The sequence below is a fragment of the Panthera leo genome, chromosome B1 (genome assembly GCF_018350215.1).
Source record: "Panthera leo isolate Ple1 chromosome B1, P.leo_Ple1_pat1.1, whole genome shotgun sequence".
Taxonomy (NCBI): domain Eukaryota; kingdom Metazoa; phylum Chordata; class Mammalia; order Carnivora; family Felidae; genus Panthera; species Panthera leo.
In genome coordinates, this window is record NC_056682.1 from 122,319,188 (window position 1) to 122,343,779 (window position 24,592).

General features: G+C 39.1%; 1 protein-coding gene across 2 annotated transcripts in view; it reads right to left on the reverse strand.

The window, feature by feature from the left end:
• METAP1 (methionyl aminopeptidase 1) overlaps nucleotides 1-22,600 on the reverse strand; it is a 58,748-nt gene extending 36,148 nt beyond the window's left edge. The window contains exons 1-2 of one of the 2 annotated variants that reach the window (XM_042935839.1): nucleotides 22,465-22,600; nucleotides 21,906-22,047 (exon numbers count right to left, since the gene is read on the reverse strand). In XM_042935839.1, coding sequence (XP_042791773.1) covers nucleotides 21,906-22,019 — 114 coding nt within the window. In that variant the 5' untranslated portion in view covers nucleotides 22,020-22,047; nucleotides 22,465-22,600. Of the gene's footprint in view, nucleotides 1-4,904; nucleotides 6,090-21,905; nucleotides 22,048-22,464 lie in introns of those variants that run through there. The other variant, XM_042935840.1, reaches the window with a different exon arrangement.
• Nucleotides 22,601-24,592: the final 1,992 nt, after the last annotated feature.

The following is a 24,592-nucleotide window of genomic DNA, read 5'->3' on the forward strand; positions in this document are numbered from 1 at the left end:
GAACAAGAAAGGGTAGGGGAAGAACTATCAGAGAGGAGAGGTAAAAGAAGCATTTAAAATGTTGCCAAAAATTTAGTATATTCACCTAATTTTTTAATACTAAAAAAAATACTGCCTACTTATTACTAAGGATAATTCATAATTCATAAAGGGTTTCTAAGTAGGGACAACTCAAAACCCACAAGGCTTTCTAAAACATTCCTTTTCAAAACTAAGGTTAGGGCAGTGGCTAAAATCATGGACTTTGAAATCAGACAGACTTGTATCCTAGCTTGGTCACTTATTAAGCTGGGATACTGGAGAAAAAAAAAAAAATCTTAGTATCTCTTCAGTTCCACTTTCCTCAACTGTTATGTTGGGAAAACAATTAGGTTAAATGTGTGGCCAATAAGTGTTCAATTCTAATTGCCATCCATTTTACTTTTTCAAGCAATTTAAATTTTAACTTTGAAAAGATGATGCACCTACATATCTATCTTTAACATGTTGTCAACCCTGGCCCAAATTCCTGGCTTGTGAAAACTGACGGCAATTAGGCAGCTATTGCTTACTGTGAGCTTTGTATCTGACTAGCATCATTACTGCCCACAGAAGCTGCACAGTGGGGAAGGGGATGCAACCCAAAGTTCAAACTTACTCCTAACACGCAGACCATCAGAGAACCCAGCCTACTGGCTCAAGGCGTCTGAGTACAACCTGGGACCAATCTCTGGCAGAATACTAAGCTATGCAACCCTTAGAAAGCCAGGCCACGAAGACAGAGTGCTCCAGGAGAAATCCTCTAATTTTGGTTCAAGAATCAGAGTTCGTGAGTTTGAGCCCCGTGTCAGGCTCTGTGCTGATGGCTCAGAGCCTGAAGCCTGCTTCAGATTCTGTGTCTCCCTCTCTCTCTGCTCCTCCCCTGATCATACGCTGCCTCTCTCTCTCAAAAATAAATAAAGATTAAAAAAAAAAAATCAGGACAGGGAACTCCTAATGCTCAAAGAGCATGGGTATCCACCTTCTCTCTCTTCTATCCTCTCACACCCCAGACCCCAAAGTGATCCTGAGGTGGCCATCTACTACATGAGTTTGTAGGAGCCAAAGTTCTGACGAAGGGGCATTTTCCTTCCCTGATCAGTGCAGAGAGGGTGGGATTAAACCCTACGGCCTTTTTTTTTTTTTTTTTTTGCCTCTGCCCTCTCGCCATTTGGCCACAGATACAGGCACAGTCATGAAGTGTGCAGCAAAGCAGGTAACTAAACCGCAGCTTACTGGCCAGAAGACCAAAAAAGAGAATTCCCAAAGAACCAGAAAGTACCTGCAAGTTGTTCCAGAAAGGGAACTTACGGAAAGTTGTCCATAATACAATAAACTGATGCTTGTGAGAAAAGAACTAATCGAAAATCCATCATCCAAGTCTCAGACCAAGCACTGGGTCAGAAGGCAGGTAAGAACTCATAGCCTGAATCTAACCAGATTAATAGCCTGCTAAAACAAAAATATCAACATTCTCCATAGGGTCTAAACAAGACTCAAGATCTCATAATATTCAAAATCTCCAGGATACAATCTAAAATTATTTGACGTATATTGGGGTGCTTGGGTGGTTCAGTCAGTTAAGCATCTGACTCTTGATTTCAGCTCAGGTCATGACCTCATGGTTCATGGGTTCGAGCCCCACATCAGGCTCTGTGCTGACAGTGCAGAGTCTGCTTGAGATTCTCTCTCTACCCCCATTCATTCACTTTGTCTTTCTCTCAAAATAAATGTTGAAAACTTTTTTTAAAAACTATTTGACATAGGGGCACCTGGGTGGCTCAGTGGGCTGAGCGTCTGACTTCAGCTCAGGTCATGATCTCAAGGTCTGTGGGCTCGAGCCCCGCGTCAGGCTCTGTGCTGACAGCTCAGAGCCTGGAGCCTCCTTCCGATCCTGTGTCTCCCTCTCTCTCTCTGCCCCTCCCCACTCACACTCTGTCTCTCTATCCTTCAAAAATAAACATTAAAAAAAATTTTTTTTTAATTCAACAAGGCACGAAAAATAAATATAAAAGGCATACAGACAGGGAAGGCAGGAAGAGGGAGAGAGAGAGGGAGAGAGAGGGAGAGAGAGGGAGAGAGAGGAGAGAGAGAGATAGAGGGAGAGGGAGAAAGAGGGAGAGAGAAGGAGAGAGAGGGAGGGAGAGAGGAAGGAAGGAGGGAAGGAAGGATCCTCTTTCAAAGATGACATAATTATCTATATAAAAATATAGCAGCACCTGGGTGGCTCAGTTGGTTGAGCGTCCAGCTCTTGATTTTGGCTCAACACTAAGCATGAAGGCTGCTTAAGATTTTCTCTCTCTCTCTCTCTCTCTCCCCCCCCCCTCCCCCCCTGCTCCTCTCTTCTCTCCTTCTGCCCCTCTCCCCCGGCTCAGGCTCTTTCTCTCTCAAATAAAAAAAAAAATATACAAATAAATAAAAAAAATTAGAAATACAAAGGAAAAAACTCCCAGAAGTAAAATATCAGGGTTACAAATACAGAGTCAACACACAAAAACCCACTGTATTTCTATATACTGGCAGTATATAACTGGAAAATGACACAAGAGCAATACCATTAAAAACCACTCCTCCCAAAATTAAATAATATAAAAGTAACAAAACGTGAACAGGAGCTATAGGCTGAAAACTAGTTAATAATAAGAGATCAAATATGACCTAAATAAGTAGAGAGGTATCTTGTATGCACAGAGTGGAAAACTCAACATCTGAAAGATGTCAATTCTCCCCAAATTCATTTATAAGTTTTAAGCAATTCCAGTCAGGATTTTTCTTTTAGACATAAAAAAGTACAATTCTAAAATTTATATAAAAATGCAAATAAACTAGAATTGCTCAAACAATTTTGAAAAAGAAGAAAAGAATTGGAGGACTCTTACACTTTTTCTCACATTCAGGAAATAATTTTTCTATTTCTACTCTAAAAATATTAGAGACTCATGCTGAAACCTATGAAATTCATTTTCGGCATCCATAGAAGCAATTTTTTGTATTTGATGTAATGATTTGATGTATTACTATATTAATAGCTTTTCCTATTATTTCATGATTTCTAACTCCCTGAAATAAACTAGCTGACTATGGTAGATTATTCCTTTTTATACTGCACAATACAACTTCACAGTATTTGTTTTGCAAAGTTGTGGGCATTTTAAGTCTCGCAGTATGCATTGTTGGTATTTCTTAATCCAGGGTTTTCCTGCTGCCCTGTCTTCCCTTTCCTGTCTAACTACCATTTCAATATTAATAGCAACCCTTATTATTACTGGTCAACAGGTAATAGGGAAGCTGTCATAACTTCCTTGCTTCAGAGTCTTGTCTCAAAAATACAAATTCCTGCCATCTTAATGAATAGAAAGGACCAGGTGGCAAAAATCTAGAGGAAGGTTTCTGTCAAGCTGAGTTAGGAGGATCACTGTCCATTAGAGATAAAGGCCTGTCAAGCCTCCAGTCAACATTTGTCGATTGGAACTACCATTTGTTGAGAGCCTTTTTTGTGTGTGTGACAGGCACCTTACATGCATTATCTCACTCAGACCTCACACTTATCCTAGGAATCGGATATTAAGATTCCCATTTTACAGATGGGGAAACTAAAACAGGAAAGGGTTAAATAACTTGAACCAGCTCAAACAGCTGTTGGGTTTTCAGGTTCCAAGGTCCACTCTTTCTATGCAGCTACAAAGCTCACAGGGCAGGGCTCTGAAGAAGTGACAGCTCAGTAAAGGGGAAATAAGATGGGGCACCTGAATGGCTCAGTTGGTTAAGCAACTGACTCTTAATTTCCACTCAGGTCATGATCTCGAGGTTCATGAGCTCGAGACCCTCGTCGGACCTGGCACTGACCTCGCAAAGCCTGCTTGGGATCCTCTCTCTGCCCCTCCCACCACTCGCACATGCGCACTCACTCTCTCTTGCTCTCTCTCTCAAAATAAACATTAAAAAAAAAAAAAAAGAGCTCTCTGAGACAGGAGCAGGGAGCTGGTGCCACTCCCACCTGTGCCCAACTCTAAATGTATCTTTCAAAGCAATTAAGCTTAAATAATCAGATGCCCTCCTCTGCTCCATTCAAACCTTACCTTTCTTCAAGAGTACAGAAGATAATAATAACTGATTTTAAATACCATCTGTCCCTCAGTGGGAACTGACATTTCTAACTGCCTCTACAATTCACTTAATAATCTATTCCACTGTGATCTGTACCACTGATTTGATTCTGAGGTAAACTTTGAATAAACTAAAAGCAGCATAAATTTTTTAAAGGGATCTTATTTCAAAATCCTTCTCCATCCTCACTTCATGGTGGGCAAAGTAAAACAACCCAAAATAATATATAAAGATCAACATTTAAAATACCCCTTAAGCATTCATGGAAAATTATTTTTTCATATCTGTTTTAAAAAGTCACAAGCTATGCAGTAATTACCAAGATTTAAAAATAATCATGCTTGACTCTGCTTCAGCAAAGAACACTTACAACAAGAACATACTCCTGGAAAAACACAACACGTTTTACATTTTTCAGACTACTTGGTATTCTAAAGAAGCTTATGATGCACTGGAGATCAACTCTGTCCCACATCGATTTTTCTCCCAACTGTATTTTCAATATAGCCATCATCAACTAACATTTTGAAATTTCACACATTCACTGAAAAGTAGCTCTCCACCAAATAGCCTTCTACTTTCCTCAAAGGATTTCAGAGTGCTTTATATTTAGTTCATGAAACTTACATCAAATCCCAATTTTTTAATAAGAGGACTAATAGGATTATTCTCATTAAATAAACCGGGGAACTATCTCATGAAACAGCTTAATTAGCTAAAGGCTTTTATTTCAAGATATCTGAAGATTCAAGAAAATATTCCTAAGAAACACCTCTCACCTGTATAAGTGCACCCACCTTCCCCTTACTTGCTGAGGCCATGAAGCAACCTGGTCATGACCTTCAAAAATCACTGAGGACGTCAAGAACATTCTCACATCTCCTAGTAACTCTTGATGACTGAACAGTGTTCCTTCCCTAAACCACAATCTCCCTCTTTCTCTTCTCCCATTCATTATCAGCCAAGGACCACCCAAAGCCCTGAGTGACTGCCCATTTCCTAAAAAACCAACCTCTGAATGCTTAAGTTGGCAATCTTTCCCTGCTCATCTCTGAGAAATGTACCAATGACCTAATTAAAACTAGACTTAAAGTTCCCCAAACACACGTCCCTTTCCTTTGCACAACCTGGTCTATGTGCTCCTGACACTCACCTTTACATCTGAGTTCTCAGAAGCCTTACCTATCCCTTCAGGTCTATTTCAAATGCTACCTTCCCTATATAAATGTCCACCACACCACACCCCACCCCACCGCCAAGCCTAACAGGTCACCTGTGCTTATTTGGTGCTTGTTTGAGAGCACTTTGCCTCACTGCTTTAGTCTCCACCTATTTAACAGCACCAAAGCACTGTGTATTGATTACCTCTTATAACTAGTTGTGTAAACCTTTAGTTTTCACCCCAAGAGAACGTATTTTTTCTTTAGCACAAGCAAAAGTCTACCAGTTTTAGGAGCTGCTATGAGAGAGTATGGTTCTTAATCCTGGCTACATAAAAGAAACACCTGGAAAGCTTTTCTTTTCTGAGGATAGGCTACATAGGGGATTCTTATTTATTTCCAGGATTGTGAATCTCTGGAGAGCAATAAAGTACCAACAGAATTAAGAGACCTGTGTTTTCATTTCACTGCTAGAACAAGTCTTTTCCTATTTTATTCTTCTTATCTAGTTAATCCCAATATCCCCACCCTATTTTAGGCTCTACTGACATGTCAAATTACCAAAACAGCTTCCCAAATGGTATCCCTACCAGAACCCTCTCCTCTCTCCAATCTTTTCTGATTCCAAACCACAAACCATCCTACAAGTAGTTGCTAGAATTAACATTAAATGGTTTTCCTAATGTGAACACCTACCTACTCCTGCCTCCTTAAGAACCTGTATTATCTTGTTCTTTTCTGCCCTCTCAAAACTAAAATCAATTCATGTTGATAAGGGTCTGAGTAAACAGACACACCATTCAGTGTTAATGAGTCTTGAATGATCAACTGATACCAAGAAGGCTCCATGTATCAAATATAACATGTATATAAATATACAACACATATATATATTCCCACACAGAAAAATACCATTTGAGCCAGTAATTCCACTTCCCTCCAAAAAATTTATATATTTAAGTATAATTGATATACAGTTATATTAGTTTCAGGTGAACAACATACTGATGCAACAATTCTATACATTACTCAGTGCTCATCATAATATCCACTTCCAAAAATTTAGCCAAGGAAAATAACCTGACAAACAAGCAAACATGCAATTTAAGGCTCACTGCAGTATTGTTTATAATTGTGAAAAGCTAAAGAGAGTTTAGATATCCATCAATATAATATGGTTTAAATTCTGATTTAACCATGCAAATAAATCCTACATCATTATTAAAAGTAATGGAAATAACCTTACTTACAAGCATACAAAGAATTCTACAATGTTTTAGTGTTAAAAAAAAAAAAGTAAATTAGAAGGAAAACTGGAAAAATCCACAAATGTGTGGAAATTAAACAATGTACTCTCCTTTTTTAATGTTTTTAATTTTGAGAGACAGAGCATGAGTGGGGGAGGGGCAGAAAGAGAGGGAGACAGAGCATCCAAAGCAGACTCCACGCTGAGAGCAGCTAGCCCAATGTGGGCAGAACCCTCAAACCGCAGGATCATGACCTGAGCCAAAGTTGGACACTCAACCAACTGAACCATCCAGGCACCCCTAAACAATGTGCTCTTAAACAATCAATGGGTCAAAGAGAATGACACAAAGAAAATTACCAAATACCTTGAGACAAATGAGAACAAAACACAACATACCAAAATTTATGGGATGCAGGATAAGTGAAGTTTATAGCTATAAATTCATACATTAAAAAGGAAAAAAGATCTCAAATTAATAACACTAACTTTACACCTCAGGGAACTTTAAAAAAGAACATACCTAATCTAAAGCTAGCAGAAGAAAGGAAATGATAAAGATTACAACAGATTAATAAAAGATAAAAAACAATGGTGGGGGGTAAGAATGAACACAACTAAGAGTGGAATATTTTTTAAAAGATCAACAAAATTGACAAACCCTTAGCTACTTAGAAAAAAAGAGAGAAAACTCAACTAACAATAAAGAGGGTAAATTCTCAGTGCGTTCATTCTACAAAGCCAGTGATATCCTGATACTAAAGCCAGACAAAAGACACCACAACAAATCTACAAACCAATATCCCTGATTAATATTGATGCAGGGGCGCCTGGGTGGCTCAATCAGTTGAGCATCCGACTTCGGCTCAGGTCACGATCTCACGACTCCTGAGTTCAAGCCCCACATCGGGCTCTGCGCTGACAGCTCAGAGCCTGGAGCCTGCTTCCGAATCTGTGTCTCCCTCTCTCTCTGCCCCCAACCTACTCACATTCTGTCTCTGTCTCTCTCAAAAATAAATAAAAAACATTTTAAAAAATAAAAATAAAAATAAATATATTGATGCAAAAATCCTCAACAAAACATTAGCAAACCAAATCCAACAACACATTTAAAAAATTATACACCATGATGACATGGGTTCCTGGAATGCAAGGATGGTTCAACACACACAAAGTCAACTGATCAGTATATAAAATTCAACACTACATTAACAGAATGAAGGACAAAAATCAAAGTCATTATCAATTGATGCAGGAAAAACATTTGACAAGAGTCAACATGCTTTCAATGATAAAAACACTTAAGTTAGGAACAGAAGAAACTAACCTCAACATAATAAAAGCCAACAGCTAACATCACAGTCAATGGAAAAAGAGTGAAAGCTTTTCCTCTAAGACCAGAAATAACTCAAGGATGCCCACTCTCACCACTGCTATTCAACACAGTATTGGAATTCTTAGCCAGAGCAATTAAGCAAGAAAGAGAAATAAAGGGCTTCCAACTAGAAAGGAAAAGCAAAATTATCTTAGTTCACAGATGACATAATCTTATATGTAGAAAACTTCTTAAAGATTCTAAAGTGAAAAACTATTAGAACTAATACGCAAAATCAGTAAAGTTGAAGGATACAAAATCAACATGCAACAATGTTTCTATACACTAACAGTGAATAATCTGAAAAGGAAATTAACAACTCCATTTATAACATCAAAAAGAATAAAATACCTAGAAATAAATCTAACAAGGCAAGGGACTTATACACAGAAAATTACAAAACAGTGCTGAAATTAAAGGCACATACAAATGGAAAGCAGTCCTGTTTATGGATTGAAAGACTTAATACTGTTAAGATGTCAGTACTACCCAAAGCAATCTACAGATTCAACAAAATCACTATTAAAATCTCAAAAACTTATTTTGCAGAAATGAAGAGTCGTCCTAACATTCATATGGAATCTAAAGGGACCCCAAACAACCAAAACAATTAGTTTTAAAAAGAACCAACTCAGAAGACTGACACTTCTACAAAGTGTCATACTACATGCTACATACATACAGCATACTACAAAGCTACAATAATCAAAACAGTATGATACTGCCATTAAGACAAATATAGAGACAACTGGAATAGAATGGAGTCCAGAAATAAACCCCCAGATATATAGTTAAATGACCTTATTAGAGTACCAACACCACTCAATATGGAAAGGACAGTCCCTTCAATAAATGGTGTTAGGAAAACTAGAGATCCACATGCAAAAGATGAAGTTGGACCCTTATCTTACACCATATATAAAAATTAACTCAAAATTGGTTAAAGAAGTAAACATAAGGCCCAAAACCATAAAACTCAGGGGAAAAGCTTCATGACATTAGATACAATGATTTCTTGCATGTGACACCAAAAAGAAAAGGCAACACAAGCAAAAATAAAGTGGGACTACATCAAACATTAAGACTTTTGCTCATCAAAGGACACAATCAAAGGTGAAGAGGCAACCTATGGAATGGTAAAAAAGATATGCAAATCATGTATCTGATAAGGGGTGAATATCCAGAATATACAAAGACTCCTACAACCCAACTAGAAAAAAAATCACATAACCTGATTTAAAAAATGGGCAAAGGACTTCAACAGACATTTCTCCAACAATGATTTGAAAAAAAATAAATAAAAAGGCCAATAAGCATCTGAAAAGATGCTCAATATCACTAGTCATCAGAGAAATATAAATCAAAACCCAATGACATATCATCTCACACCCACTAGGATAAGCTACTATCAAAAAAACCTGAAAATACTGGCAGGGATTTGGAGAAGCTGGGATGTTTGTGTACTGTTGGTGGAACTGTAAACTACTATGTAAACCATACTGGGATAATGTAGCTGCTATAGAAAACAGTATGATGGTTCCTCAAAAAATGAACATATAACTAGTTAAAGATCCAGCAATGCCTCTTCGGAATATATATCCAAAAGAATTGAAAGCAGGGTCAAAGAGACATTTGGACAGCACATTCATCAGCAGCACTGTTCTCAATAGCCAAGAGATGGGAGCAACCCATATGTCTACCAAAGGATGAACAGACAAACAAAATGTGGTACATACACACAATGGAACACTCTGCAGCCATAAAAAGGAACTAAATCCTGTCACTTGCTACACCATGGATGAACCTTAAGGACACTATGTTAAGTGAAATAAGCCAGTCACAAAAGGACAAATACTATGTGATTCCACTTGTATGAAGTATCTAAAATATTCAAATTCATGTATAAAGAAAGCACAATGGTGGGTAGCTAGGCTAGAAGAAGGGAGTAAAGGAGAGTTGTTATTTAATGGGTTTCAGTTCTGCAAAATGAAACATTTCTGGAGATCTGCTCAACAACAATGTAGTAGATATACTTAACACTACCAAAACTGTACACTTAAAAATGGTGACAGTGGTCGTTTGTGGGTTTTTTTACAATAAGAAAAAAAAGACATAACTTTAAAAAAAGTTAAGGGGCACCTGGGTGGCTCAGTCAGTTAAGACCGACTCTTGATTTCAGCTCAGGTCATGATCTCATGGTTCATAGCATCAAACCCCATGTCAGAATCCCTGTTTGGGATTCTCTCTCCCTCTCTCTCCATCCCTCCCCCTGACTCATGCACACTCTCTTTCAGAATAAATTTAAGGGGAAAAAAAAAAAAAAAAGGTTAAGTTCTAAAACTGAATAGCTCTATGTAAGAGCAATGACCTCATTTTTGTTTTGAAAAAATAAAAACAGCTAACATTTGAGCATGTACTATATGCCAAGCACAGATTTAGACACTTACCATGTATCAATGCTGTTAATCCTACAACTCTAAGAGGTAGGTAATATTATCATCCCATTTTACAGATGAGAAAACTGAGACACAGATTAATTAACATGTCCAAAAAACATAAAGCCAGGTTTTAAATGCAGGCCCTCTTGAGGTACTATCTATGCTCTTAACTTCTATGCAATACAAATATAAAAGTCTGGAAAGATAATTAACCAGAGTGTTAACATTCTTCTAGGTATCATCATGATGGACTTTTTAAATTTTTTTTTTTTTTCAACGTTTTTAATTTATTTTTGGGACAGAGAGAGACAGAGCATGAACGGGGGAGGGGCAGAGAGAGAGGGAGACACAGAATCGGAAACAGGCACAGGCTCCAGGCTCCGAGCCATCAGCCCAGAGCCTGACGCGGGGCTCGAACTCACGGACCACGAGATCGTGACCTGGCTGAAGTCGGACGCTTAACCGACTGCGCCACCCAGGCGCCCCTGGACTTTTTACTTTACATGCTTCTATTAAATTTATGCAAAGATCATGTACTGCTTTTTGCAATGAAAACCAAAAGGAGATATTTACATTTTCAAAAAATATGCTTAAGGGAACAGCAAGGTCTCTGTCCCTACTAACTACCCCTACTCTTCACTACAGTAAAGCTACTCTATTTGCTATGACACAACACCTTCTCAGCTTGCATCTCTACTTCCATAAGTTCATCCTTCCCCTGGAAAGAATGTCCTCTCCTACACCCTAATGCACACCTTCTGATTCACTTTTCCACTTTCAGTTATTTCTGTAATTTATCAAAATCCAGTTCTTAACTCACCTCCTTCAGGAGGTCTTCTAGGACCTGTCCTTACCTATAGCATTTTTTCACCTATTTAGTGTACTCCTTTAGAAAGACTGCCCTGTAGAGGTTTTATTTATGTCCCTCATATGGTCTTCAGCAAAATTTCCCGAAGATCTTACTACTCCTTTTCCTAGAGACAAGGACACTCCAGGAGCATGAAACATACTTAAAGCACCCAGATCTCGATTTCTAAAGACATTCCTACCAAAAACAAGAGCTCCTTAGAGACAGGACTGATTCTATGTCTGGGATAGGGAAATTACAAGGTAAATCTGATTTGTCTTGTAGCAGAAAGCCAGGAAGCAATCAGAGACTAATGAAGGAAGGTCAAAAAGCTACAGAAGTCACTTTGAAAGTGGTACCACTGACTGAATCTGAGACAATTTGAACATCAAAAAGAGTAAGGACTGTAACCTATTTTAATGTTTAACGAAGGGGAAAAAAATTCAAAGGTCCCTATACTGAAAAATGTGAAAACTCCAACAAACATTTGTGACCGTTTAAAGTGACCGATGCATTACCGTTACATGTCTTTTTAGTAGGAATATTATAGTACGTTTTTAGGTGGAACATAATTTATTAGCCAGTTGATAAAGATAAACTCTTCCTTACAAGAAAAAAAAATCAGCTATTAAATGCCAGAATGCAGTGGGGAGGGGAATCACCATTTGCAACCCCTATTGGAATAATTATCAGACAAGCATCATTAATGGATACTAAAACCACTAGGAGAAAGCATGTTGAAAAAAAGCATATTCTCATAGTGCCAGAGGATCACCCCACAGATTACACAGTCATTGCTAAGTGAAAAATGTGTTTACAGTGGTGATCTGGTAGCACTTTAACAAAGAGATCAAGTTTAGTGGTGGGACAACCGGGTGTTCTGTGCCTCCTGATGTGATACAATACAAGGCACACAGCATCACCCAGGAGTCTTTTCAAGGGAATCTTGACATATTCCAATTAGGCCTCTGGACCTAATATCTGGCTTAAGGAAAATACAGGGGATAAAAGAACAACTTAAAGACACTATAAGGAAATAATAAAAAAATCAAGAATGTGTGATACTCTATAAGACAACTGAGTAGTCTCTGTAAAAGTCAGCATCATGAAATAAAGATGAGAGAACTCTTCCAAATTCAAAGAGGCTGAGAGGACAATCAAATGCTATCTGTGAGCTTTGATAGGATTTTGATTCCAAAAATAACAAAAAGCAAAACATACAACTATTAAAGACGTGCTTACGAATAACTGACAAATATGAACAGGCTTGACTATTAGACGACATTAGGGAATCCTTGTCAATTTTCTTAAATGTAATCATGGCACTGTAGTTAAGAAAGAAAAACATCCTTGTCGTTAGAGAACGCATGCTGAATAGTTAATGGCTGTGGTGTCATGTTGTCTGTGACTTATTCTCAAATGTTTCAACAAATACATACAAAAATGCAATATACACACAAGCAGACACAAAGCAAGCAAGGCACAACATTAATTTAGGTGATGAGTATACTGCAATTAGTTATAATATTCATCTTTAAGTTTTTCTATGGTTTGAAACTGTTCGAAATAAAAAACTAGGGAACTTAATAAAATTGTAAAATAAAGGAAAAAATAATTATTTGTCTTTAACTTTCACTTAGCACCTCCTTGTTATTTTTCTTTCTTTTTTAAAAAAAAAAAAATTTTTTAATGTTTATTTATTTATTTTTGAGAGTGACAGAGAGTGAGCAGGGGAGGGGCAGAGAAAGAGGGAGACAGAATCCCAAGCAGGCTCCGTGCTGTCAGCACAGAGCTCAATGTGGGGCTTGAACCCATGAACCATGAGATCATGACCTGAGCCAAAACAAAGAGATGGATGCTTAATGAACTGAGCCACCCGGGCGCCCCTCCTTGTTATTTTTCTTAAGAGAAGTATACTTGCATATAATATTAGTTTCATGTGCACAACACAATGATTCAATCACTTGTCTTTTTTAAAGTACTTCCTGTTTGTACAAGGAACTATTAAGTCCCTGGAGACAGTTAAATTTTTTCAGGTTTACAAACATACAAATAACCCAATGAATGTTGTTATTCAAAAGTAACACAAAAGACCAGATTGACAAAAATCAAAATGTCTGTTAATTTCAAGTCCTAGCTAGGATATAGAACAATATAAAGTTTTGGATGATGGGAGGAGAAGTACAAGCGCATTGAAAAACAATTTGGCACCATCAAAATAAAGCTAAACACATACGTATCCTATGACTCAAGAATTTTTCTCCTGGGTATATACCCAGGAGAGAAACTCTTGCACACAGGCACCAAGAGCTAGGTACAAGACTATTTAAAGCAGCACTGTTTACAATAACAAAAACTTAGAACAACCCAAATTTCCATTAACAAAGAAATGAATAAACTATGATATATGAATTCATTGGAATACCATAGAGAATGAAAATGAATGAGCTAGAGCTACACACAACACGAATGAATCTTAAGAACTTAATGTTAAACGAAGAAAGCAAGTTGCACAAGAATACTAGCAGTGATTTCATTTACAAAATTTTCAAAAACATCAAAAGTAAACAATGCATTATCTAAGGAATCAAACATATGGGAAAGCAAATGAATGATAAACACAAAATTCAGGATATGTAGTACCTCTTGTGTGAGGAAAGCGTGGGAGCCTTCTGGTTTTACTTGTTTTACTAGTAATGTTCTTTTTAATAACTTAAGTGCTTAGGCATTTACCATGTCTTTTTTTTTTCTTTTTAGATTCTATGGATGATTTACCACTAGTTTTTAATTCTACTCAAAATCTAACGAAAACAATTTAGCAAAGAAAAAAAAAGATAATACTTATATATAGATCCTGACTTTAAGGTACCTAAAACCTCAATTCAAAAACAATACTAAATTATTCACACAATAACTGCATTTATATTTTTCTCTGCATTTGCTTAGTAGTGAACAATGCAAAGTTATCAGTATTCAAATAATCAAACCTATCAGTAGTACCAATTAGCAAAATAACCAGGAATAAAATAAATCCCTTCACCCAAAAAGTCACGTCCCATTTGAGGGAGGGAGGGGGAAGCCAAGGCAGGTCTAATGGCACTTACATTTACCTATTTTACTGAGTGATTTAACGTCATAGCTTGATGGATAAGACAAAGTAGCCTTCGGAACGTGATATAAAAGGTTGCCCTTTTGTACCTTTCATCAAGGGAAAATCATTAAAGACAGGTTTACAATATGGAGAAGTCTCTGTCTCCTCTTACTTTATTAAGGAAATTGCTACAGTCACAATTTATCTTTTTTACCCTAACCACTAGAGGCCTGAGCTATGACCCAGATAAATGGGACACTAGCAGACCCCAGCTAACAGTGTTTTTAAGAATGCTTTCCAACAGACATGGCACAGCTCTAGTGTATCAGGAAGAAGTCCCTACTGAATTTTATGGTAAAACAGGTAAGTTACTGGAGACAAAAACAGGAGAGAATTTTTTTTTAAGTGTCAATATAATTTTCCTTGTTGTAGGTAAAATGTTGAATAGCAGACCTCTAGAGCTTATTCTAGAGGGGTGTGTGTGTGTGTGTGTGTGTGTGTGTGTGTGTGTGACTGAAACTTACTGCCTGATTAGCACCTTCCACTTCTCCCTCCTCCCAGCCCCTGGCAGCTACCATTATATTCTTTGATTCTATGAATTTGACTATTTTAGATACCTCATGTAAGTGGAATCATGTAGTGTCTGTTAACTGGCTTGTATCAGTTAATATAATGTCATGGCACACTGCAGACTCTCATTTTTTAAGGCTGTATAGTATTCCACTATGTGTATACGCCACGTTTTATTTATCCATTCACCCACCCATGGACACTCTGGTTGTTTCCACAACTTAGCTATTGCGAATAGCGAGTGCTACAAGAGAACTTACTTGCAATATATAACTCGGGGGAAGAATTACAGGGTCCCTCTCCCAGATTTAACTATAGCTGCCAAACACGTTGAGACAAGAAGACACAGCTTACAGAGTGTGTTGAATTGCTCTTTATTCAAAGCCACACACAAGACTGATACTAATCAAAGAAATCAAAAGAAAAAGGTGTAATTGTTGAGCTAGGAGTACTACCTGCCCAAGCATGAATAAGCAAATGCTTCATGTTGAAACTGTGAGGTCAGGAGAGGTTCATGATCAAGCAGAAAGGGTAGTAATTATATTTATACTCCATTACATTAAATCTTTGATATGCAGAGATTCACAATAGTTGCTTTACAGAGTATGCCTGCCTATATTATATCTACTAAATGGGTTTGCTATTAATACCAAGGACAATTCCTCAGTAATTAATACAGGAGTTACCATGCCATTGCTTTTCCCTCCTAACATCTAGAGCTAAGCATGCGCTTAGCTATGTGCTTATGTGTCTGTCACGCCACCCCTGCCAATATTACTAAGACCAAACTAAAAATTTTGTATGCCAAATAATTTTTTGTATGTCATAAAGACTCACCAAAAAAAAAAAAAGAAAAAAAGCGACTAAAACATCTATCCACAAACTGTATGAACAATATAAGATCACACCTACTACCAACAGCCCTTCAATCTCTAAAAAATTCATTAAAGACTTGTTCCACTTTTGATTATCTACCAAATGCTGCTTAAAAAAAAAAAAAAAAAAAAAAAAGTTTATTTATTTTTTGAGAGAGAGACAGAGTGTGAGTTGAGGGACAGAGAGAGAGGGAGACACAGACGCCAAAGCAGGCTCCAGGCTCTGAGCTGTCAGCACAGAGGCCGACATGGGGCTCGAACCCACGAGCTTCGAGATCATGACAGGAGCCAAAGTCAGACACTTAACCGACTGAGCCACCCAGGTGCCCCAGAGGCTTGCTTTTTATAAGTTCTACTGGAATATAAGTATAACTCATGCCAAAATGCCAACACGTTTGTTTATAATATAAGCATGTCAATAAAAAGATCTCCACTGGGGCATCTGGGTGGTTCAGTCGATTAAGCATCTTGACTTTGACTCAAGTCATGATCTTATGGTTCATGAGTTCGAGCCCGACACTGGTGGGTCCTATCAGCGCAGAGCGTGCCTGGGCTTCTCTGTCTCTCTGTCCCTCTCAAAATAAATAAATAAATAAGCTTTAAAAAAAAAAAAAAAAAGATCCCCACTGACCACCACAAAGTCTGCAAACCAACAATGATCTTTATAAGATCGATGAGCTTCGTAAGAAGCTCTGATAGTTATACCCAATCACCTAACTTACAAAAGTTATCTAGGCGTGGTATGACATAATGTGAGGAATGTAAAGATAATCCCTATAAAATACAACATGGTAATATCTCCATCAATGATGAAGATGAGTTCCAGAAATACACTGCATTATCAGGAACTTTGATACAAAAGGAGAAAGAATTTCAGAGGACAGGGTTGCATTTCAAAGATGCTGTATGTTGGAAGGGCAATTCCTTCCTTCCTTTCCAACTCCAACCCACAAGAGGCTCAGCTACTCAACTTTTTCCTGGAGACCCAGTTCATCACCTTACTTTGCCACTGCTTCTTTGAAAGAATCTACTGCAAGACTTTGTTCAAAATGTTCATAAACAGACAGGAGCACATCTGTGGGAGGTAGGCAAAATGGATGAAGGGGAGTGGGAGATACAGGCTCCCAGTCATGGAATGAATAAGGCATGGGAATAAAAGACACAGCACAGGAAACGTAGTCAGTGATATTGTAATAGTGCTGTATAGTGACAGATGGTAGCTATATTTGTGGTAAGCACAGCCTAAAGGTACAGAGATGTTGAATCACTGTTATACACCTGAAACTAATGTCACATTGTGTGTCAACTATACTCAAACTAAAAAATTTAAAATAAAATAATAATGATGATAAGGTTCTAAATATTCTGAGAATTACTAAAATGTGACAGAGACACTAAGTAAGCTAAATGGGGCCAAGAAACTTGCTTGACACAGGGTTGCCACAAACGTTCAATTTAAACAAAAAACACAGTATCTGTAAAGCACAATAAAGCAAGCACAATACAATTAGGTATACCTATATATACCTCCATTTCTAGCTTTTCTTTAATTTCTCTCAGCACTGGTACATACTTTTTTTAGTGTAGAGATCTTTCATTGCTTTTATTAGATTTTCCCTAGTTATTTGATTTCTTTGGGTGCTACTGTAAATAACATTATTTTATAATTTTACTTTTTGATAGCTATTATGGAGAATAAAAATTGTTTTACAGCACCTGGGTGTCTCAGTCTTCATTTCGGCTCAAGTCATGATCTCATGGCTCATGAGATCAAGCCCTGTGTCAGGCTTTACGCTGGCATTGCAGAGCCTGCTTGAGATTTTCTCTCTCTCTCTCTTTCTCTCTCCTCCCCCTCTTATGCACACACTTTCTTTCTCTCTCAAATAAACATTTTTTTAAAAATTATTTTCATAATTAAAAAAATATTTTTCATAAACAAATGATACTTCTTCCTAAACATTTTTAAACCTTCCTCATAACTAAGTGTAAGGGTATTAGATGTGAGGCATATATGCATAATAAAACCACTCACTGAACACTGTGCTAAGCACTTTGCACGCTCTTATTCACCTTCCCCTCAGCTCCATGAAGAGGCTACACCATTAGCCCTCTACTACAAATTTAAGAGAGAACTTAGCCAAGAACACAGCAGCAAAGATTTAACCCTAGGTCAGACTATATACCCAGTCTCTTTCCACTCACACTATACTATCTTTTAGTTATTGTATCTTATAAATGATTGGAAATGTCTTCTCAGCTGATCCTTTAACTACACACAAGGTAGCATCTGCCCTGGGCTGATATTCACTAAGGGCAAGAATGCTCTTTGCTTTTCTTCTCAGGCCCATCAACCTCTCTTCTTTCAGTTAATAAACTAAGTGCCTACAGTGTACAAGGTAGAGAAAATGAAAATAAGTAAAGCACAGCCTCCATCTTCAAAATATTCTTACAGACTCCTAGGAAGTAAAAGTAAACTCCTATACTACTATTGAAACTACTAAACTACTGGGGCACCTCAGTGGCTCAGTTGGTTAGGCATCCAACTCTGGATTTCGGCTCATATCATGATTTCACAGGGTTGTGGGTTTAACCCCAGCATCGGGCTCTGTGGTGACACTGTGGAGCCTGCTTGGGATTCCCTCCCTCTCCCTCTCTCTCTGTTCCTTCCCCACTTGTGCTCTCTCTCTCCCCCTCAAAATAAAGAAACATAAAAAAAAAATTAAAATAAAAAATAAACTACTATTAAATAAAAATGGACATGCAGCTATAAGGAAATACCATCAAACATCAACTCCTGAAAAGCTTGATTTTCAAGTAAAACAGATTTTACTCATTTAAAGGACCAAAACTTTTCTTAAAATTAAGCATTTTAGGGGTGCCTGGGTGGCTCAGTCACTTAACCATCCAACTTCAGCTCAGGTCATGATCTCACAGTTCATCGGGCTCTGTGCTGACAGCTTGGATTCTGGAGCCTGCTTCAGATTCTGTGTTCCCCTCTCTCTCTGCCCCTGCTCTGCTCTTGCTCTGTCTCTCTCTATATATCTCTGTCTCTATCTAAAAATAAATAATAAACATTAAAAAAAAATTTTAAGACAAAAAAAATTAAGCATCTTAGGAGTGCCTGGCAGGCTCAGTCAGAGGAGCACGTGACTCTTGATATCAGGGTTGTAAGTTTGAGCCCCACATTAGGTGTAGAGATTACTAAAAATAAATAAACTTTAAAAAAATTTAAGCATCTCAGATAAAAATATTTCTACCTTAAGCATAAAACACAGTATAACACTAAGACCTAAAATCGGAAAAAAAAAAAAAAAAAGTTAGGGAGGGAGCCAAACCACAAGAGACTCTTAAAAACTGAAAATAGGGGCGCCTGGATGGCTCAGTTGGTTAAGCGACCGACTTCGGCTCAGGTCATGATCTCACACTCTGTAAGTTCGAGCCCCACGTCGGGCTCTGTGCTGACAGCTCAGGGCCTGGAGCCTGCTTTGGATTCTGTGTCTCCCTCTCTCTCTGCCCCTCCCCCACTCATGCTCTGTTTGTCTCTCAGAAATATACATTAAAAAAAAAAACCTGAGAATAAACTGAGGGTTGATGGGGGGTGGGAGGAAGGGGAAAGTGGGTGATGGGCATTGAGGAGGGCACCTTTTGGGATGAGCACTGAGTGTTGTATGGAAACCAACTGGACAATAAATTTCATATTAAAAAAAAACCTAACATCGATTAAATTTACCAATGTGCAAAATGTTTTACATACTCTTAGTATTTACTGAAGACTGAACCCTGTACTATTAATGGCCCCATTTTAAAAGGATGTAACAGAAAATAAAGAAGCTATATTATTTGCCCAAAGTCACATGGCTAGTAAATGATTAAGTCATGATTCAAATGCAGCCTCTCTATGCAGCCCTGTGATACACTTATGATTGATTCAAACACTCACTGCCCACCTACTGCATACAGAGCATCATGTTGAGAAATAAGAGGGCAGTGAACGAGACAGCTTATTCATGAAACTCACCTTCCAATTAAAAAACAGATAAATAAGAAAATAAATGAGAAAATTACAGATTGTATAAAGTATTATAAAGGAAATAAAGAAGGGGATGTGAGTAAGTAACTGGAAAAGAAAGGCTTACTTCTGTTATGGCCTCTTGTAGTCTTGCTCTCAGCTTGTTTCCACACAAGCTGGCCAGACAGCCAGGCTGGCGACCAGAGAAGCAGATAGAAGACAGACCACTCCTAGTGAAGATGATCAGAGAAGTGGCAAGGAGAAGCCCTAGTTTCATGTTTTCATAACTGTGTTGGCATTTTTCCACAAACCTTAATGAGCCAATGTTCTTTCTATTGAATAATACCGTGCCTAAGGGAACATCACCTATGCTGGATGAATACAGTTTCACAGTACCTTTCTAAAATCTCAACAGGTAAGTGTGTGTACACATTAACTCATTTGGCATTACAAAATGCCACCTAATCTTAAACGCAATGAAAACCACATTATTCCACACAAAGATGGTACATAATTTCCAAAAGCAAATTATTGGGTTTTTGTTTCGTTTTGTTTTAAATCCAGGTCCCACATAGGCTTCAACAAATGAGAATCTGAAAATTATTTCTAAGAAACAAAAGGACTCATACCAGGTTTAGCATGCTGAGTAGTCCTAATGCTATTTTTAGAAAGAGCAACTCTTCTCATGTGCAACTTTTTCCAAATGATATTAACAAGGTCAAGGATCATATCCTATCTAAAAACATGACCTATACAATATAGCTAGGATCTCTCATAATGGCTTATGCACAAGTGTTGTGACCTGAAGGATTTGTTTATTTTACATACATCTTTAGGTTTACATAGCTTATATTGAAGATATTCATATTCTTGTATTTACTGTTCTTATATATTTGTTTCTATTCCATTCATTGATAATTTTTATATGGCAGTGTTGCACTGCACTGACAGCCTCTAAAACCAAAAAAAGTGCTTCACGTTTTACCAACATTTCCATTTACTGGATAATTTGAGCTCCAGAACAACCTTGTGAAATATGTTAAGTGAAAGTATCACCTTTCCCTCCGCACAGTGGGAGCTCAGAAAGGTTAGGTAACTTGACTAGTTCAAGACTGCACTGTAATTGGCAAGGACAGGGCCCTGCCCAGGCCTTCAGACTCTTTGTTCATGCTCTTCTCCCCACAGGACGCTACTAATTTAAACCTGAACTTTCACGTGTCTCTCTTCAACAAATCTGGACTGTAACTACGAGCCTTACCACTGCTACCCTGCCAATACTCTGTTCCAATGCAACCGGAACACTAGTACTCTTCAGTAAACATAAACACCGGCACACGTTTCTGTCAAGACCCCATTCAGTGCTGGGTTTGCTCCACTGCACAAAACTTACTAAAATACACCACGGCCTTAAAGCATAACCCTTAATGGAACTGACTTTTTTCCTTAGTGGGAAATTCAGTAAATGAGAACGGTGACTCATAACGCTAACTTACCGTTTTCTAAATTAATAATTTTGGGTGCCAAAGCAAAAGAATGAATTACAGACCCCTCTCTATCCCCACGTCCAAAGTTGCTTAAGTGTCAAAGCGCGGTAGTAAAACACAAGGACACAGGTGGGGCTGGAGCTAACATTCCTTCTCTCTGCGACCCCCACCACCCCCAGGCAACCCAGTCCTCAAAACCGAGTGGGTGTCTTCCGACCTCCAATCCCGCCGGGACCAGAGTGACTCCCAGCTCCGCAGCCCCCTGTGACCACGATCAGAGTCCTGCCGGGAGCTGTGGAGACAAGCCAGAGGGGCGTGCCCCCTCCCCGGGGCGTCCCCACCTGTCTCGGGTAGCCCGCACACCTGGTAGCCCCAGCACCGGCAGGAGATGCGCGGCGGGAACCCGCCCCTAAACGCGGCGCCTTAGGACCTCCGAGCTACCCGGGACAAGTCCGCTTCCGCCCCCAGCCCACATGGCCGCTGCAGACCGCGCCCGCGTCGAAGGGGCCCAGGCTCTCCGGAGGCGGGAGGGGGCGGCGGCGCTGCGGCTGGGGGTAGGAGGAAGCGCGGCAGGCGCGCCCGGGGGGTGGAAGAGGAGGAGCGCGTCCCGACCGGCCGCGAGGGCAGGCACAGAGGGAAGGAAGTCCGCCAGCGGCGGCGGCGCCGTGGGAGAGCAGGCGTCTACCTGGGAGCAGAAGTACGAGCCTTGGATGCCCAGCTTGATGCAGGTGGGACACTGGAGCTTGGCCTCGCTGCTGCAGCCGTCAGTCTCGCACACCCGCGTCTCCACAGCCGCCATGCTGCCTGGCTGCTGGAGGAGCGCCTCACTGAGGAAGAGGAGGAGGAGGAGGAGAGAGGGCAGGGGAGGGGACAGAGGCCGAGCCGGGGGAGGAGCTCGGCCTGCGGGGCCTGGGCGCGGAAGCAGAAGGAGCGCCGGGCCGGCCCAGACCACGCTGCGCGCCCCGCCCCCGCCCCGCGCGCGCAACTGGCGCCCCGCCCCGTGGCCTTCGCCCCGCCCCCGCCCGTGGCCCCCGCCTCCCGGCGCCAGTCGAGCACGTGGGGGCTGTGAGGGAGTCTGTCGGAGACCTCCTGCTCTGCGGGGTCCCACGTCTGTCCCCGGGTAGTGCGACCTCCTGGCGCCCGGCGGCGAAGGGCGCAAAGGGAGAGGCCCTCACGTCTTGCGCTGTCTGTACCTAGGGAGACAGCGCCCCGGCCGTGCCTTACTGAATGTCCCCCACACTCACAGGCAGTTGGAAAGAGCGCCGCGCTCCTCTGCGTTGGTTCACCCGGCAGCTCCTTGGAAAAGGAAAGTAATTCTCTCTTTTAAAGTACTGTTTCTCACCGATAGTGTCTGCTCTGAGGCCTAAGGACCGCCACTCAGTCATTCACAAAAAGAGGAGCCAGAGAGCTGTCAGAAGATGGGCTGAGATTTGCATCAGGCCTCCCTCGTGGAAATGATTTTCCACGATTTTTTTTCGTGGATTTTTTTTTTTCCACTGCCTGATTTTTTTTCACACTACCCCCCCTCCCATTCGCAGTGTACAATGTTAGTAATAGTGACACAACTACTAGATATTCAATAAAACAATGATTTTTTGTATTATCCCAGTTGATTGTTTGAAAGGTGAGTAGGGAAGAATTGTTCTAATGTTGAAGCACCGGAGTTGAAAGGAGCTTTAGAGGTCATCTGATGTAAACTTGTTGCCTAAATTTCTTCAACTACATCCCAGGTCTGCCATTTTCTAACTTGTGCTTAAATACCTCCTGTCACTGGAAAGGGAGAGGAACTAATATTTATTGATCATCAGCTAAGCGCTGTGAACTTCGTGTCATCTAATCCATATTTTTTTAAACTTACATACTTAATAGACGAAAAAACTAATGTTACTTTTATTTTTATTAAGTGTTGCTGTATAAGCAATACAAATAAATAATGTAATAATATCAAATAATACATTTTAAATGTTACACGTGAGCAAAAATCAACGATTTATGTGTGTATAGATGCGTATGACATACATATATGTATATATAAAATAATTTTTAACAAAAACAAAGACCATCTTTAGTTACTTGCTTTCTTCAGTTATTACATTACAAACTTCCTTTATTGTCCTTAAATATAGTATAATATATTATTGATTTAATTATGATTTAGTAATTTAATTATGATAAAATTTACCACATAATTTAATGTCTGTGTAATATCCTATTGTATGGGTAATTCACTGAACAAAGCTCACTAACAATAGACATTTAAGTTATTTTTAATTGTTATATATTATGAACAAGGCTTCACTGAATACCCTTTTAGCTAGAACTTTGCATACATTCTTATTTACCTAGGATATGTTGTTAAAAGTGGAATTGCCTCATCAAAGGATTGTCACTTTATGTTTTATGATACAGTTTGTCAAATTTTCCCTTAAAAGTGTATACAAATTTACACTCTAGTCAGAACTATACTGACATATTATTTCCTGAGACTTTGCTAGTGCTGATTATTATCTTATTTTTAATGACTGTCATTTTGATAAATGGAAAATGGTATCTTTTTTTTTTTTTTTTTATAATGAGGCTGGACATTTTTTCTCTGATTATCACTATTTGCATGTCTTCCTGTATGTGTTTGCTTTTATTTGTTAAATTTTCCTTTTGCAGAACAATACTTAAAATTAAAAACTAAAAAAAAAACGAGACACAAATTGGCCATAATACTATCACCTGAACACCTCAATGTTTCATTTGTCCTTGTTCCCTCAATCTTTATCCACATGCATCTTCAGCATTTACATATTTGCAATTATTGATAGAATTTTTTATTCTACATTTTCACATAATACTATGCCATGGATTAATCTCAGATTTAGGAAAAACACTAAGTTCTATTCCTTTTCAACATGCCAGCTCTTTTATGTGTTTGAGACTGTCAGGTCTTATGGTTTGTCAGTCTTACAGCATCCCCTTCCATCTGTAGTAAGTTTAGATCCCTTGCAATCTTTCTCCATCTAATCTGGAGGAATTCCAGTTTGTTCCCTAACGGGTTGTGTCCAGATGAAGCTAATCAAATAGAGGAAGAGGAATTATTGAAAACTCTAGTCCAAAAGACCCTCAGGGTTCTTCTCAGGCATGGGGAGACCGGAAACTCTTCTGCTTTTGCTAGCTGTCTGCTCTGGAGTCCGCTGTGTCCTTGCACCTTTAGGAAAGCAATGCCGTGGGGCAATTAAGAGCACAGATGTTGATTAAGATAGGCAGACCTGGGTTGAAACCTCTGCCTCCCAACTCTCCTCCCTTAGTCATGTTCCCATGAGCAACTTATTTAACCTCATTTCCCATAACTGAAAAATACAAGCTAGAGTACCTACCCATAGA